Source organism: Perissodus microlepis, chromosome 3 (assembly GCF_051167445.1).
Source record: "Perissodus microlepis isolate ML-2025 ecotype Zambia chromosome 3, ASM5116744v1, whole genome shotgun sequence".
Taxonomy (NCBI): Eukaryota; Metazoa; Chordata; class Actinopteri; order Cichliformes; family Cichlidae; genus Perissodus; species Perissodus microlepis.
In genome coordinates, this window is record NC_140463.1 from 50,011,615 (window position 1) to 50,029,157 (window position 17,543).

The 17,543-nt window shown below is 40.9% G+C and overlaps 1 protein-coding gene across 3 annotated transcripts in view; it reads right to left on the bottom strand.

Moving 5' to 3' along the window:
• Window positions 1-552: 552 nt before the first annotated feature.
• The window catches only part of gal3st4 (galactose-3-O-sulfotransferase 4), a 31,129-nt gene continuing 14,138 nt past the window's right edge, over window positions 553-17,543 (bottom strand). For 2 of the 3 annotated variants that reach the window (XM_084916842.1, XM_084916851.1), the window contains 3 exons: window positions 12,788-12,904; window positions 5,554-5,854; window positions 553-4,820 (listed from right to left, as the gene is read on the bottom strand). In XM_084916842.1, the coding sequence (XP_084772968.1) occupies window positions 3,738-4,820; window positions 5,554-5,854; window positions 12,788-12,904 (1,501 nt within the window). In that variant the 3' untranslated portion in view covers window positions 553-3,737. Of the gene's footprint in view, window positions 4,821-5,553; window positions 5,855-12,787; window positions 12,905-16,538; window positions 17,019-17,543 lie in introns of those variants that run through there. The other variant, XM_084916834.1, reaches the window with a different exon arrangement.

Consider the following 17,543-nt stretch of genomic DNA (forward strand, 5'->3'; position numbering starts at 1 on the left):
GTCGATCAAATATGGTTGTTTCAGAGAATAGTTATAAAATGGACATGGTTTCATGTATCTACTAATTCTACGTCATTTAAATCTGCAGTATTTCTAATGGCTAGCAGGGCATCCTCGGGTTGCATGAATACTGCATAGAAGTCTATGGGAAATGATTGTGTAGGTCTGTGAGCTCAGTAAAAAGATTTTTAAAGACATTTTTCATTGAATAAAATGTGGAGTCTATGAAGATGTTTAATATGTTCAACTTGAAGAATTAAGAATTAACTTTAAGAATTAATTCTTAAATTTAAAGATGAAACAATTGTGTTGTATTAAGTAAGAGAATAGTCACAAATATGGAGGCTGATATTTGCACAGATGCAACGGCAGCTGTAAACTTACAGTTTGCTTTGCACTCACTGCATTTTCTGTTTCACGATTATAAATGTAACAATTTACACATAAAGTTCTTTGATCTTTTTACTCAGGACATTTTAATGCAGCATAGAACAACCACCGTATCACACAGCTGCTGTAAAATGTTAAAAACAAGGAGGCAAAAAGACGTAGGAGAGTTAAAGATTTTTTTAATTATTTAGTACAAGAAAACAAACACAACAGATGCACACAAAGAGCGTGATCTACTACAAATTTCCGACAGAATACAGTTTCAAGTAAGATCATAGCCACATATACTGCAGCTGCTCTGCCTGCTCAGTAACATCTGGAGCAACATGAGGAATTCTCTGTGAAATGTCCTGTCAGGGCTGTGAGAGTGGCTGAATAGAGATCGTTGGCAAAGTGGGCATGACAGAAGGTAAATCACACCACCTACCACTGCTTCTTACTCTGACCTGTACCGCTCTTGTCCACTATGTACAACATGGAACTTTAATACTGAAAACGAGCTACAAAATGAGTCACATTACAGTATTTGCGAAAATTCAAATAAAGCTTTATCCTAGATCGGGAAGCAAAGTTTGACTTTCTGGTACCTTTTAGTACCAGAAGCTGTTTTTAATGGAGTGTAATTAAAAGGAATAAAACACACACACACGTGTTTAAACACCAATAAAAAGTATGAGCAGACAGAGGTGACAACATAGTTACTGTCCTGAATATAAGAAACAGGTTTAACTTTGTTATTTATTTATGTTAAAATGTTTCACCTCATTTTATTTTTACTTGTTTACATTTTCAACTTATTTGCCATCTTCCATATTTATATTGGAATTAAGTGTGTAATAAAGAAATTTCCCCTGCATTAATAAAGTCTTTTTATTTCTTTATTACACTGTGCTGATTACATGACACGACTGTGGTATCATATAGAAGGGCGCTCGAAAAGCACAAAAACATTATGATGGGGTTTTCAGTGTATTAATTGTTTCTGGTCCATTTTGGCAAGAATTGATTGGCATTTGTCAGCGATTGAGTACCGACGTGTATGCTGTGTGTAAATATGACTTATCACCACTAACCTTCAGAGAGTGACAAATGTACCTGGATATAATAGTCACAGTTATCTAATAACCAAAATATAAGGGACACTTATGTTACAGTATGTAGTAGCACTCTATGATAAAAAAAAATCCATATTGTGTAATTTTTTGAATGTTCAGCTGTTACTGGTGTAAAACATGAACAAGCAGAATAAGAAGCGATATTCTTCGAAATCTAAACGAAAGCTGGCAGGTGCAAAAGACAGAAAGGTCTCTTTCAGTGAAGTCAACACGACGTGACTTGGAAACCAGGAAAACCACGGGAAAGGAAACCATTTACTTCAGTTACGCTGCTGTAACATAGAAGCAGCCGTGGACACGCTGCTGCTGTAACAAAGCAGCAGCTTCTGTCATTCCAAACGTCTGCATAGGCTTGAACTCCAGAGACCTTTCTGGATGTAACATCGAGCACATTTTAATTAGCGCGACTGAAATAATGTTGTTGAGACCCCAGACAGGACTATGACACTCCTGAAGCAGTACTTTCAAGAGTTTCACTGTTAATGATGGCTTATTTATGAATGAAGAGAAAGTCAGAGTTTTAGAGTAAACTAAAATAAATCACTGGTTTCCTGAGTGAAGGGAAATAAACACCTTATGTCCCTTTGATTTTAAGACGTTGTTCAGTATTAGTCGTCCCTTTGACTCTCTTTAAACAGACGGACTGTAAAAGATGAATAATATCCTTTCATCAGAGGAGGTAGCCACTCAAACACAGTATGCCTGAATCTCCCTTACAGGCCACTGCTGAGGTGACCAGATGTACACTGTATAGGGTGGCCGACTCTGGACGGAGAACAAGACGATCGAATGTTTGACACTGGGCAATAAATTCAATACTTTCAACAACGAACGAACACCTACGATCTAGGAAACAACCTGTTGTAAGGAGGTTCATTTAAAAACAAAGTGGCGCATGCATATTTCATGTATATGCATGCAGTCACGTCTTACGCTGTCTGTCACCTGTGCTACCTCGCATGCAGGGATGACCCTCACTAAGGCAGGGTCAACACTGTCAGTGAACCCACTCTGTGACACTTCTTATGCAATCAAAGAAACGTAACTGAAACAGCCGTCTAGCTTTAGCACTTTACCTGCTAAAACACCTAATATGGTCTGTGACTCTACTTTCCTTCCACAGGTATGTCATTAGAAAGGAGGGAAAGGTAAGCATGCTGGCCCTGCACTTGCCCAATGTAACTTTGGACCTCAGTATGGAAGAGCAGGTCAATGACAAAATGAAACTGGGACTGCTTTGAGTCACTGAAAACAACAGCGAGCTATAAGCCTTGTGCCCGACAGGTTCCTAAGATGTGGTTAATGTTGCTGAAAGTGTGGATCTGAAACAATATAGCAATCTTAGTCTAAAGCTAAAAGATGTATATGTATCATAAATGTAAACAAACTGTGGCAGAAAACTGAAACTCATAATCCCGAAATAGCTTTTAGAGTCCAGACTCACCACTCAACAGCACAAACAAGCCTGTGGTGTTTCAGGAGACACGCCCACAGGCACTTATTTTGAAGCACTACCTTAATTTCACTGGGGAAAAAAATCATTACACAAACCTGATGTAAATCAAAACATTTAAAATCCTGCCTAAAAGTGATTTTTTTAAAATTCACCTGGAAGATGTACCTGTACCACCACAGCTGCTATCTGCGGACTTCTCCTATAGATGAGATTTACTGTCTCTGAGCCGTGTTTAAAGGCAAGCTTATGTAAAAAAACAGTCTGTATGTTAAAATACAAAAAAAGAGTTGAGCAAGGAAGCGATCATTTGTCTGATGAAATCAATAACAGCTGTTAATGCAAGAACAAACCTAAAATCTTGCCTGAAAACAATGTCTTGGTTTTCTGCAGTGCTCTGTCCAGCGAGACTGTCTTGATGTTTTTATTTTCACAAACTCCCGCCTGTGTCATTAAAGACACTCTGTCGGATCAGCCACAACACCCGAGCGGTGTACCCCTCCTCTGTAACCTTGGGACAGCTTGTACCTTTTATTTAATTTAAGCATTAACACAGGGTCAATAAGAAAATGCAGTTCCAATAATAAAATAGACTGTCACTGGGAGTAATTGCCAAAGATGAAAACATACCAAACCAGAGAGTGTGTTCAGGAAAAGAAAGAAAACTGGAAGTGCTGCAGAGAAGCTTGTTTCCTTCTCACATGTAAACTAAATTTGGCTCAGGCGTCTCTGGTCCGTTTCCCCTCACAAATCAAAGGTAACATGTAACTCACCTTAAACTATCTCAATCTTTCTTTTTCTCGCACTCCTTTTAAAGTCTGGTTACTCTTCATTATACGGCTTCCATCCCAGTCTCTTTCTCGTTCCATCTCAGCTTCTCCCATCATCATTTTCTCTCCTGTCCTAGATGAATCATGTCTTACAAAAGCACCACCAGCTGCTAGCAGTCCCTGTCCCTGCTGTCCCAGCTGGGGTTGGACAGCCCGTGGGAACTGTTTACTATCCAGCAAATCTTTGTATTGGATCTCGGGCCTAATCATCCTCAGACAGGCCGTCCTGGTAGCATTGTCGAGACCCGGCTGGAGCTCGTATCCAAGAATCTTTACTACTCCGCTCTGAAAGGGTCGGATATTTTTGTCTCGTATCCGGTACGCTTCTACGGGCTTTCCACCATCCTTCAGACAAACCCGGCCCAGGATTTCCCGCCGCATCCTGAGAAGAGCTACTTCTTGCTCCATCTGGGCACGACCAAACTTGTCGATATCCTCCCAGAACGTGCGGTTGAAGGCTTTGTATAGGTACCAATCTAAGGCGTTCCACTGGCGTAGCTTCTCCCGCTGATGATCCGTTAGCGACAGATTGGGCAGCATCTTGCCTTGTGAGCGTCCAGCTCTAGCACCGACGCCAGCCGCTACGGCAGCTTTGCCGACCCAGCTTCCGCTCATTACGCTGTTGCTGCTGGGCTTTTGCTGCCGAGCGTTAAGGCTAAATGAGACTACAGCATCCAGTGGCCAGCAGAGGGCATGTCTCAGCAGGATCATAGACTGGTCAAAGTACTCGGACACAAGAATCAGTCTGAATGTCTGGCGGATCATGGCCTCACCATGCTGAGCTAATTCCACTGAGAAATTAGCATTATTGTCCATGCCAAAATCAAACCACAGCAGGTTGCGGGCATAGTGGTTGTTGCGAAGACGAGGGTCATAGTATTTATTTGGGTCGTCGACAAAGTCGCCCAGCCCTTTTGCCTTCCGAAAGGCAGGAGCTACTTCTTTGTAATAAGCAAAAGAGGACTCAGCCAGCGCGACAGGATCCCTGATGATAGAAAAGTAGAATGTGTCTGCAGGCATCACTTTCTCCACCTGAAAGACAAAAAATTGAAACAGTTACAAATAACGATACTACTGCAGTAGTATCATGTATTGTCTCTGACATCAGTAACGGTTCAACTATCCATTGTTTTAATTATGAAACCAACAGAAGCTCCTCTGATGTCATTCTACCGCTGAGCATGCTCAATCTGGACAGAGGGTTTGGCTTGCTGACACGGGTATTTACAGGTATTTACACTAGCAGTCTGGTGATTAGCCGGAATGACAAATAGTGCTAATGCACGGCCCGGCAGAGTTAGGCTAACCAATCCCACTGGGACCTTCTAGTGCTGGTTGAAGGGTTCAGTTTCCTAAGAGTCTGAAGGTTTGGATGGGCTGGCAGTCCTCCTACAGTCATACAGGCGGTTAGGTTAAGTCAGACTAAGCATGGAGATAAGTGTCTGTAATTTCTAAATGAACATCACTTTAGCAAAACGACCTCTGGGTATAATTTTTGTGTATTTTGTTCATCAGTTGTTACAGATTATCTTCTGCCAATTTTTATTATATGGCTGAGGCTACTGATGTCACATCTGTATATGAGTTTGTACAATTTCATTTTCTATATATAAACTATAAAATGAGTCTCTTTAAAATGTCCAGCCATGTTGGGAATTTGAACAGTGGAGGGTTATACAGATTGCTGTATGATTATCAAACCATTTTCAGTCATTACTGTTAGCCTTCTATTTTACCCACCATTCTCTTCGTGTGAATGACTTACCTCTGGCTTATTAAACCTCATGTGATTGCCCATGATGTGAAACTCCGTGGCTCGGGGACCTCGATAACCTTTGACTCTGTGAGCATTGAAAGGTAGTGGGTACCCCAGCTGGTAGCCCAGTGGAAGGGCAAAGCGAAGGTTGCGTTCCTCTCCAAAGCGGTACAGCATGTTAAGCACTGTGCTGCTTGCTGTCTTGTGTGTCTTGAGGAACATGATGTGAGTGTGGGGCTGACAGGAGCCCAGAGACGGCCCCTGGGCATCAGGGGATGAAAAGATGGAGTGAGCAGCTGGTTGGGCACTGCTGTTGGACGAGTGGGAAGAGAGGAGCAAACTGTAAATAATTATTATTCAGAACATCTCTGGGATTTTACCACAACTCAAAACTACTCACCATATGATAGTATTGACATTTCTACAATCAATGCAAATCAATTCTTAGTCTTACTTGTACTACAAAATCAGTAGGTTTTCACCCCACATCAGAAATAATGTTTAAACCAAACAGCTTAGCAGCATCACACTGTCTCAACCGATAGAACTGATGTGGCTGTTCACAGGAAATGTAAAAGAAAGGACAACAAACAGAAACAGTTCAGTTGCTGAGTACACTTTGAACCTAACTCCTTACTTCATGCAAAGTTAAAATATCTTAAAGAAGTATAAATGTATGAGCTTTGAATTTATTAGTTGCTGTGAACTGATTTTATAACTGAGTTTTATTCCTGTCTGGATGGTTTCCTTCTAAGCAGATGTTACATAAACACAGACACATCACAGCCAAAATGTTCAAAGCTATACTGTGGTACCACGGGGATTTCATTTCATACAGGCACAAATACTCCAAGAAAGCAGCAGCAATCATTTCTTCATCATTAACAGCAAACTGAATGAGAAGCATGTGATTGGGTAGCATTTGTCCTGCAGCTGTGGCTTAATAGTTGGGTAATAGTGGGACAGCAAGGACAACAGTATTTCACAACATTCAGGTCCCTGTTCTGTGCAACCAGGGTTCAGGAGACAGACATTATCTCTACTTTTAAGACTAGGCTTACAGATACAGCCACTTTAAAAACGGCTGTCTCATCCCTGACAGGACCGTGGGTGGGCGCGTGACAGATTTCTGACCAATTGCCAGCTGATGGGTGGCTGTAATGATACCCTCACCTGGACGATGCAACCATGGGTGGTAACGTCCCAAAAGCAGCATTTAGGAAAACCGGTGGTAATATCTTGTGTATCCACCAGGGGGCGCAGTGTGGAGGCACATTCATTTACAGGCTTGTTATACCATGTACATGTGAAACTTGAAATATTAGAATATGGTGCAAAAAACTTATTTCAGTAATTCTACTTAAAATGTGAAACTAATGTAGACTCATTACATGCAGAGCACGATATTTCAAGACTTTACTTGTTATAATTATGATGATCATGGCTTACACTTATGAAAACCCTGGATAGTATAATCATACATATGTACTCAGTACTTGTCTTGGGCCCCTTTTGCATGAATTACTGCCTCAGTGCGGCGTGGCACGTCAGCAGTGACGTGTTATGGAAGACCAGGATGCATCAATAGCAGCCTTCGGCTCTTCTGCATTGTTCGGTCTCATGTGTCTCATCTTTCTCTTGGCAAAGCCCGTTCAGGTCACGTGAGTTTGCTGGCCAATCAAGCACAATTATCCCATGGTCATGATTTTGTTTCTGAGAGTGTCTCAATGACGTAAGCCCGTGCGACGTCCGTGGCAGCAACAGATGTTTGCAGATCAACAATGGAGAGAGCACGACCATGCAGCGTTTAAATCGTGGAAGTAATCACATTACTTTGAGTTTGATTCTGTAAAAAGTGACAAAAACATCAGCGTTTGCTGCACACTCTGCGTGGGAAGAAAACTTCTTTCTACACCGAAACATTAAACTTCAACTCTGAGCAAGCAGCGAGCACGCTGCCACGGGAATGTGACAGAGAAACCCCCGGATCCTCCCACTGACAGGACCGCTGTGGGCAAACCTCCACCCGCCCCCACTCCTGCTAAACAGGTGACAATAGATTTAAGAGCTGCTGAGTCTTTGATTTTATTTACTTTCTGCTGTGTTTTACTTGCATCTATTTGAAAGAGTGAAAACACAAAACAATATTTTATTTTATGTGCTGGAATGTGCAGAAAATAGATTTAAATGTTAAACATTCTTCCAGTCAGAGAATGTTGCATATTATTTAATTTTTGCTTGATGCATAAAGTTCAAAGATTAAAACTAACAAAACAAGTTTTTCATTTCATTACATTTTATATGATGGATTAAGCAGAAAAAGTAGAACTGGGCTGAAAGGTCTGTTGCTCTGTTACATATTCAGGTTGTTTATCATGGTTTTAAAATGTAACTTTGTAACTAATTACTTTTGAAAATAAGTAATCAGTAAAGTAACAGGATTGCTTTCTTTGCAAAGTAATCAGTAATTAGTAACTAATTACTTTTTCAACTAACTTGACCAACACTGCTCTCCATTCTTCCTCCAGACTCTAGGACCTCGGTTTCCAAATTCAATTCAATTCAATTCAATTCAATTTTATTTATATAGCGCCAAATCACAACGAAAGTCGCCTCAAGGCGCTTCATAGATACAGAGAAAAACCCAACAATCATATGACCCCCTATGAGCAAGCACTTTGGCGACAGTGGGAAGGAAAAACTCCCTTTTAACAGGAAGAAACCTCCGGCAGAACCAGGCTCAGGGAGGGGCGGCCATCTGCTGCGACCGGTTGGGGTGAGAGAAGGAAGACAGGATAAAAGACATGCTGTGGAAGAGAGACAGAGGTTAATAACAGATATGATTCAATGCAGAGAGGTCTATTAACACATAGTGAGTGAGAAAGGTGACTGGAAAGGAAAAACTAAATGCATCTTGGGAATCCCCCGGCAGCCTACGTCTATTGCAGCATAACTAAGGGAGGATTCAGGGTCACCTGGTCCAGCCCTAACTATATGCTTTAGCAAAAAGGAAAGTTTGAAGCCTAATCTTAAAAGTAGAGATAGTGTCTATCTCCCGAATCCAAACTGGAAGCTGGTTCCACAGAAGAGGGGCCTGAAAACTGAAGGCTCTGCCTCCCATTCTACTTTTAAATACTCTAGGAACAACAAGTAGGCCTGCAGAGCGAGAGCGAAGTGCTCTAATAGGGTGATATGGTACTACAAGGTCATTAAGATAAGATGGGGCCTGATTATTTAAGACCTTGTATGTGAGCAGCAGGATTTTGAATTCTGGATTTAACAGGAAGCCAAAACAGGAGAAATCTGCTCTCTCTTTCTAGTCCCTGTCAGTACTCTTGCTGCAGCATTTTGGATTAGCTGAAGGCTTTTCAGTGAGTTTTTTGGACATCCTAATAATAATGAATTACAGTCGTCCAGCCTGGAAGTAATAAATGCATGAACTAGTTTTTCAGCGTCACTCTGAGACAGGATATTTCTAATTTTAGAGGTGTTGCACAAATGGAAGAAAGCAGTCTTACATATTTGTTTAATATGTGCGTTGAAGGACATGTCCTGGTCAAAAATGACTCCAAGGTTCCTCACAGCGTTACTGGAGGCCAAGGTAATGCCATCCAGAGTATGAATCTGGTTAGATACCATATTTCTAAGATTTTCAGGGCCGAGTACAATAACCTCAGTTTGATCTGAATTAAGAAGCAGAAAGTTAGCGGCCATCCAGGTCTTTATGTCTTTAAGACATTCCTGCAGTTTAACTCATTGGTGTGTGTTATCTGGCTTCATGGACAGATAGAGCTGGGTGTCATCTGCATAGCAGTGTAAATGTATGCTATGTCTTCTAATGATGCTGCCTAAGGGAAGCATGTATAATGTAAACAGAATTGGTCCTAGCACTGAACCCTGTGGAACTCCATAATTAACCTCAGTGTGTGAAGAGGACTCTCCATTTACATGCACAAATTGGAGTCTATTAGATAGATATGATACAAACCACTGCAGTGCAGTACCTGTAATACCTACAGCATGTTCTAATCGCTCTAATAGGATATTATGGTCGACAGTATCGAACGCTGCACTGAGGTCTAGCAGGACAAGCACAGAGATGAGTCCACTGTCAGAGGCCATAAGAAGATCATTTGTAACCTTCACTAAAGCTGTTTCTGTGCTGTGATGAGCTCTGAAACCTGACTGAAACTCTTCAAATAAACCATTCCTCTGCAGATGATCTGTTAGCTTTTTGACAACTACTCTTTCAAGGATTTTTGATATGAAAGGAAGGTTGGAGATTGGCCTATAATTAGCTAAGACTGCTGGGTCTAGAGATGCTTTTTGAGTAAAGGTTTAACTACAGCCAGCTTGAAGGCCTGTGGTACATAGCCGATTATTAGAGATAGGTTGATCATATTTAAGATCGAAGAATTAATTAATGGCAGGACTTCTTTGAGCAGTTTTGTAGGAATGGGGTCTAAAAGACACGTTGATGGTTTGGAGGAAGTAATTATTGAAGTTAACTCAGAAAGATCAATTGGAGAAAAAGAGTCTAACTTAACATCAATGGTACTAAGAGTAGCTGTAGATAATATTACATCTGTGGGATGATTACTGGTACTTTTTTTTTTTATGATAAAAATTTTATTTGCGAAGAAGTTCATGAAGTCATTACTAGTTAACGTTAAAGGGATGGTTGGCTCAACAGAGCTCTGACTGTTTGTCAGCCTGGCTACAGAGCTGAAGAGAAACCTGGGGTTGTTCTTATTTTCTTCAATCAGTGATGAATAGTAAGATGTTCTGGCTTTGCGGAGGGCTTTCTTATAAAGCAGCAAACTATTTCTCCAGGCTAAATGATGATCCTCTAAATTTGTGATACGCCATTTCCTCTCCAGATTACGAGTCATCTGCTTTAGGGTACGTGTTTGAGAATTATACCACGGAGTCAGGTACTTCTGATTAGAGACCTTAGTTTTCACTGGAGCTACAGTATCCAGAGTCGTACGTAGTGAGGAGGTAAAATTATTAACAAGATAATCGACCTCTGTTGGGGTAGCGTTCAGATAGCTGCTCTGCTCTGTGTTGGTACAGGGCATTGAAGATGATAACAGTGGGTGGATTATATTCTTAAACGTAGTTACAGCGCTTTCAGAAAGACATCTACTTTGATAAAATCTACTCTCCACTGCTGTGTAATCAATTATTGTAAATGTAAATGTTATCAGGAAATGATCAGACAGGAGAGGGTTTTCAGGAAACACTGTTAAATGTTCAGTTTCTATGCCATATGTTAAAACAAGATCTAGAGTGTGATTAAAGTGGTGGGTGGGTTCTTTTACATTTTGAGAGAAGCCAATTGAGTCTAATAACAGACTAAATGCCATGTTGAGGCTGTCATTTTTAGCATCTACATGGATGTTAAAATCACCCACAATAATTATTTTATTTGAGCTCAGAACTAAATTAGATATAAAGTCTGAGAAATCAGACAGAAACTCTGTGTAAGGCCCAGGTGGACGATAGATGATAACAAGTAAGACTGGTTTCTGAGTTTCACAGCTGGGGTGGACAATGTTAAGCATCAGGCTTTCAAATGAATTAAAAGTCTGTCTTGGTCTTTCATTAATTAATAGGCTGGTGTGAAAAATTGCTGCCACACCGCCCCCTCGGCCTGTGCTTCGAGATTTCTGGTAGTTAGAATGACTCGGGGGTGTTGATTCATTTAAACTAACATAATCATCCTGCTGCAACCAGGTTTCTGTAAGGCAGAGTAAATCAATTTGTTGATCAATTATTAAGTCATGTACTAACAGAGACTTGGAGGAGAGAGACCTAATATTTAATAATCCACATTTCACTGTTTTACTCTTTGGTTCAGATGTGGATACTGTACTGTTCTTTCTTTGTAATTGTTTATGTTTAAGTTGTTTGTTGCTGGTTTTTAGTTTGTTTTTTGTCTTTTTGGAAGCTGACACAGTCTCTATGGAGATGGGTTTTTGGGGGGGGTAGCAGGAGGAGAGAAGCAAATGAGATGCAAAATTTGTTCCCACCAGAAACTGGACTTTGTGCCACAGATTAACAGAGCAGTTCCTTTATTCTTTAGCCAGGTGATTCTGTTTGTTGTTCAGGATCGGTTTGACATGAGGAATAGAGCATTTGAAGCTCAAGTCCAGGATCCGTCTGTGTGTTGCACTAACTCCAGCCTCAGTCACTCCTTGTGAAGGTCTCTCACACTGTTGAACGGCCTTTTCCTAACAATCCTGTCCAGGCTGAGGTCATCCCTGCTGCTTGTGCACCTTTTTCTTCCACAGAACTTTCTATTAATGTGCTTTGATGCAGCACTTTGAGAACATCCAACCTCTTTTGCAATTACCTTTTGAGGCATTCCCTCTTTATGGAGGCTGTAGTGATGGTTTTCTGCACAACTGTCAGGTCAGTAGTCTTCCCCATGAACCAGACTGAGAGACCATTTAAAGGCTCGGGAACCCTTTGCAGGTGTTTTGGATTAATTAGCTGATGAGAGCGTGACACTTTGAACCTACGATATTGAACCTTTTCACAATATTCTAATTTGCTGAGCTTTTGAATGTGAAGTTTTCATAAGCTGTAAGCCATAATCATTAAAATTATAACAAATAAAGGCTTGAAATATCTCACTTTGCATGTAATGAACCCAGAGCAGCATCTAGCGGTATGGCTGTTATTTTACTATTACTGTATTATAGTATATATATTGCTATATGCAATACTGTTGAGCATGTATTTGCCTATGTAGAGCTTACAGAGAGGGGGTTTTCAACCACTGCAAACGTACTCCCATGCTGTAGTCCTCCACAATACCAACTGCATGTTGCTCAACATGGATGATGCTGTATGTCAGTTAATGCCAACTGGTTGACAAGTCAACAGGGACTAGCGCGATAATAGGAATGAGACAAGTACAAAAACATTACACACTAGTTTATGCTGAGTTAGTATGAAACGTAGAGAGAGCTGTTTCAGTGGAAACTCTGTTTCACTTTAGGTCTGTACAACTTCACTTTTTTTCACAGACGGCTGATGGGCGAAAAAAGAACATCCAATGGTTGTACCAGCTCTACCACATATTTGTGACACTGTTACCATGTGACAAAAACCCACTCTACAGGAACACGGGCAGCCCAAAGTTGAACTGCCAACATAATTTCCTCATAATAGAGACAAATGAAACTAAATGTAAAAAACCAATGCAGTTCAAATCGAAAAAGCAAAACCATACCTCTTGTTGAAGATGATTCCCAGCAGCTGGGTGGCAAAAGCAATGGCCACAAAGAATAGCAGCGCTTTCCACATCCAAACTGGACCCAGCCGACCACAAACCAGCGATCGCAACATCCTGTGAGGAGGAGAGAAGGATGGATGAATGGAATGATGCACATAGTTGTGAGCCCAAAGCAGTCAGTGGAAGAGGAAGATACAGAAAAAGAAGGGGGAAAGTTTGTGGAAAGAGAGTAATACGGATGGATGGATGGATGGATGGTAGTCGGATGATTGGATGGATGGATGGATGGATGGATGGATGGATTAATGGATGGATGGATGGTAGTCGGACGATTGGATGGATGGATGGATGGATGGATGGGTGGATGGATGGAAGAATCAAACACAGTAAGATAATGTCATTAAAGTGACAGGATAGGATTTGAAGAGCAGAAAAGGCATGAAGAGACGGGGACAGCTGGATGAGTCATAAAACAAAAACGACTTAAGTATCTTCGGGAAGGAAACCAGTCTGAAAATAGATCTTGTATTCCTTAGATTCCTTAGGTACTGTTGTCCGGTTCATTCTTATAACAGAAGATGAATAAACTCCAAGCATACTTTTAACCAAAATTTAAATACTAATCAGTTAAAGGTTCAAGTTAATTTTACATCGCACCATGGACTTTTCCTTGGCTAGGAAAGGCTACCACTCGCTATTGAACAGAGTTTTTTATAATATGGCACAAACAAGGCATGAATGTGATTGGTTTGAAAAAGTTGGGGAGGGGTCACAGTTTAAACTTGGCCTCCCTACTGGTCTTTGGTCTGGTGTCTGGCTCATGTTTCCCCTTACACTTTGTGCAGGGGGCTTGTCTCTGTAATGAGAAGAAAGACGACTCCTCTCTACTTTACCATGGCAACCGCCTCTCTTCTGGAGAGTGAAAGAACTCTTGACTCCTTGGAATTTTTGTACCTTGCTGTACCATCTCCAATGAATTCATTCCCCAAAAATTCCTAAGGGGGGACGGGGGGTTCCTCCCTGTTTATGTTGCGTTTTAGTTAGTATCAGTGTACCAGTCTGCCTCTGATACTAGTGTCTTGTATTTTTCCTGTGGGTTTATATGTATGGGTGCGGCATTTTCTTACAACACTCTATTCTATGATACATATTTGTGTAGTAAAACATGTTAGAACAAATTATGAGGTAATTGTGAAACCTAAAATAATGGGGTGTATATGTATTAAAGATTAAAAAAAAAATATGTGTTCAAATGTGTATCTGTTCATAGTAAACATGTATGTATTGATGTCTGTAACTGTAACTTTAACCTCAGCCAAACGTCTCCGAAAACGTCGGAGCACTTTTGCAAATATGTGGTGTCTTGATAAACCGAGCAGATATTTGAAGTTTACACAGCTACAGTATCGCCTGAAAATGTGTTAAAGGTTTATTTTGTGACCCAGAAAGAATAATAAGAGTAATATTAAAACTAAGTAGCTGCCGCCATTGTTGGAAACTGGAATTGGCTGAGTTGTGCTATGATTTCTGGGAAAGGTTGGTCCACGAAGGATACACCCATCCTTCAAATCTGGGGAGAAGGAGGACGCATTTGTTGGAGTCTTTGAATTTAGACATTTGTCACGTCGCTGTAACGTAATGGGCCAACAAATGTGGCCTGCGAATGATGCGGCCCCTGAATTTGTACACAGCTATGATACCGGACACAGCTTCTTCTTCTTCGGGGTTTAACGGCAGCTGGCATCCTTGTACATGCAGTGCTGCCATCTTCTGTTTCAGTCCGTTATTACACTCTTAAATCCTACTACTTATTCCTGCGTCTTTTGGGATCTTACAAAGCTTCAAACGACGCGTCGAATATTAAATCAGTCGTCGACGATTTCGATAGTCGACGTAATTGTGACTGGTCGACTAATCGTGGCAGCACTACTGTCTATTGATGTCTATGGTGTTTCCATAGTTGGCACTACTAATTATTAAAAGGGTTTGCCCATCTTAAACAGTAAGTGTGACAATACTTTCCATTATCAAGCATTTAAATAAAAACCCAACACCACTAGAAAAGAGATAAAAATATACATCAATAAAAAGTCATTTTTTTTTTACATATTAGTGCATATGTAACAAGTTCTATGTAAAAGACCCTGTAGTGAGCTGTAAAATGAAATAGTACTTTCAGAGAGTACCAGTCTGTTTTTCAGTGACATCGATTGCTGTCACACAATCACACTGGAACAGATCAATGTAACAGGATTTGTGATAGATGTGTGTTCATTGGTTTGGAATCACACACAGGTGTCATCAGAGCGTGAACACAACTGGCATGGTCTTTTTGTGTTTGATAACAAAGGAACACTCACAGGAAGTGGCTGTTAGGTCATACAATTGCACATATATTAAACCTAATTTAACCTAATGCATTTTAGTAAAATGCTTATTGGTAATAAGCTGCTAAATATTGCCAAAACAACCTTGCAACTCTGTTGAAAGGAAGCGTATTTCCTCACTTTTGGTTTTTATTATACTGATAAAGAGCTGATACACTTATCAAAGCCTCCCATGGGTCTTTAAAGCTGAGAGGGGCTCTGTGTAAAGACCATAACATGCGATTCACATCAATTCAATTTTATTTTTACAGCACCAAATCACAACAACTGTCCCCTCAAGGCGCTTTATATTGTAAGGTAGACACTACTAAAACAATCATATGACACCTATGAGCAAGCACTTTGGCGACAGTGGGAAGGAAAAACTCCCTTTAACAAGAAGAAACCTCCATCAGAACCAGGCTCATATTCATATCTATCCAACTTAACAGTGATGCCTTGTTCCATCTAGCTGGGCAAACAGAAAAAGAAAGAGACCATTCGCACTATTACAGCAATATTGTTTTCAGAGGATAAAGGCAACTTTGTCGACTTTGCCACATTAGCTTTGTACTGTTAATACGTGCATAGAATTTATGCTTCTATTAAGATTTTGTAAAAACATCTTTATTAACTTTATTTTTTTTATTTAACCCTAAATAATTAATTTAAAAAAACTCTACAGTTAAAAATGTCCAATAATTAATTTTAGTCTTATACTGATGTATATTACTATGTCAAGTAACCCAGTTACATTACTGGCTAATGGGACACTGGAAAGGTTTGGGGAAAAACTTCTTCAGTGGACTTGGAGACGTTGATGACTAGAATAATCTTCTGACACTCTCCTAATATGTGATGGACTAGTTCTCTATGATAATTTGACATTCAAACCCAGACGGATTCATAACATTGCAGTCAGGCACGTTACAGTGTGGTATGTCATATGACAGCTGAAATAGAATGAATCACACTTCCTCTAAATAGATTTATGCATTTCACTGTTCACTTTGATCAGAACTGATCACACTGCCTCTCCGTCTGATTATCACTTCTGCAGACCAATGTGAGATTAATATTAGGGCAGCAGCCACCACCCTGTTAACCACATATTACAAGTCTGAAATGCCCAAGCAGAGTTGGAGGGAGAGGCTGTATATATGTATATGGTTCCCGAACTTGTGACCATGTTAAGACTTGGCGTGTGAAGAATCCCTACACCCACACCTTCGCCTATGTCTCTGCAAAATCGCAGCCTAGCGCCGCCCATTGTACACCACAGTCTCTCCATCCTAGTAAACCCGTTATGGTTTTGCTATCAGCATCTTGTTCTGTGCCCACTTGTTCCATTCTCACATCTATTGCTAGCTATTTCAAGTTACCTGGCTCTCCGTCTGAAAATCATAGCTGTGTCCCCAGGCCGGTATCGGTGACGCTGTTATTGTGCAGCTGCAGAGAGCTCGGAGCATCTCGGAGGCTTCAGCTGCAGCAGATCCACTGATCGGGCCGTGGACCCGGATCAGCCCCGCGGAGGGACACGGGCCGGAATACGTCCCTGTTGGGCTGAAAGCCCGTTTAGTTCCGAGGACGTAAAACGAAATTTTCTTTCTTCCAGCTGTAAACCTTCCTGCCTATTGTGCTGATGATGAGAATACAGTAGAGTCAAGAAAAGAACAGAGGATGTGGCGTACTTCCGGGAAACATCAAAATAAAAGCATTCATGTGTCTGGACCGTGAGCAAGCCGTGAAGGGTATTAGCGTTAGTCGACGTGGGTGCCGATCAGTGGGTCGGGGGGTCTGGGTCCGTTCATAAAAGTCACTGTACCCCGTCCGATGAACTATACACATACTCAGACTACAGGTTTGAATTTGTCATGTCGCCTGTAAAAGTGGCTCCGCGTTGTATCCGGCTGCTCTTGCTGTCACACACCGTGCTTTTATTAAGTGCGTTATTCCGCTTCGGTTTGTTTTATTGACATTAGCTTGGCGAAGGGGGTCCGCCATATATGACGTCACAGGGTGACGCTGTTAGAAAGGCATCCGCAGAAAAAGAAAGATTCGTTCCCATCGCTTTTCCTTGACCTCGAGGGAAACAAATCCAAGTCCAGGAAAGGTGGTAAGAGAACTGATAAGGAGTTAGGAAAAATGCTCTGAAAATCCGAAAGACCCTGCGCTTGTCTTATTATCAGTGTGATGCCGGATATCCGCCATATTTAAACTACAAAGTGCACGTTCTACTCCTTTAATCTAATGTCGGCAGGTCATTTGGACCTTTATTACAAAAGGTTGGAAATTTGACGAAAACGGAAAAATTCGGCCAGATTTACTAACGCAAGGGGGAGTACAAATACATGGCCTTGTGACATGTATTTGTAAAGAGGAAAATA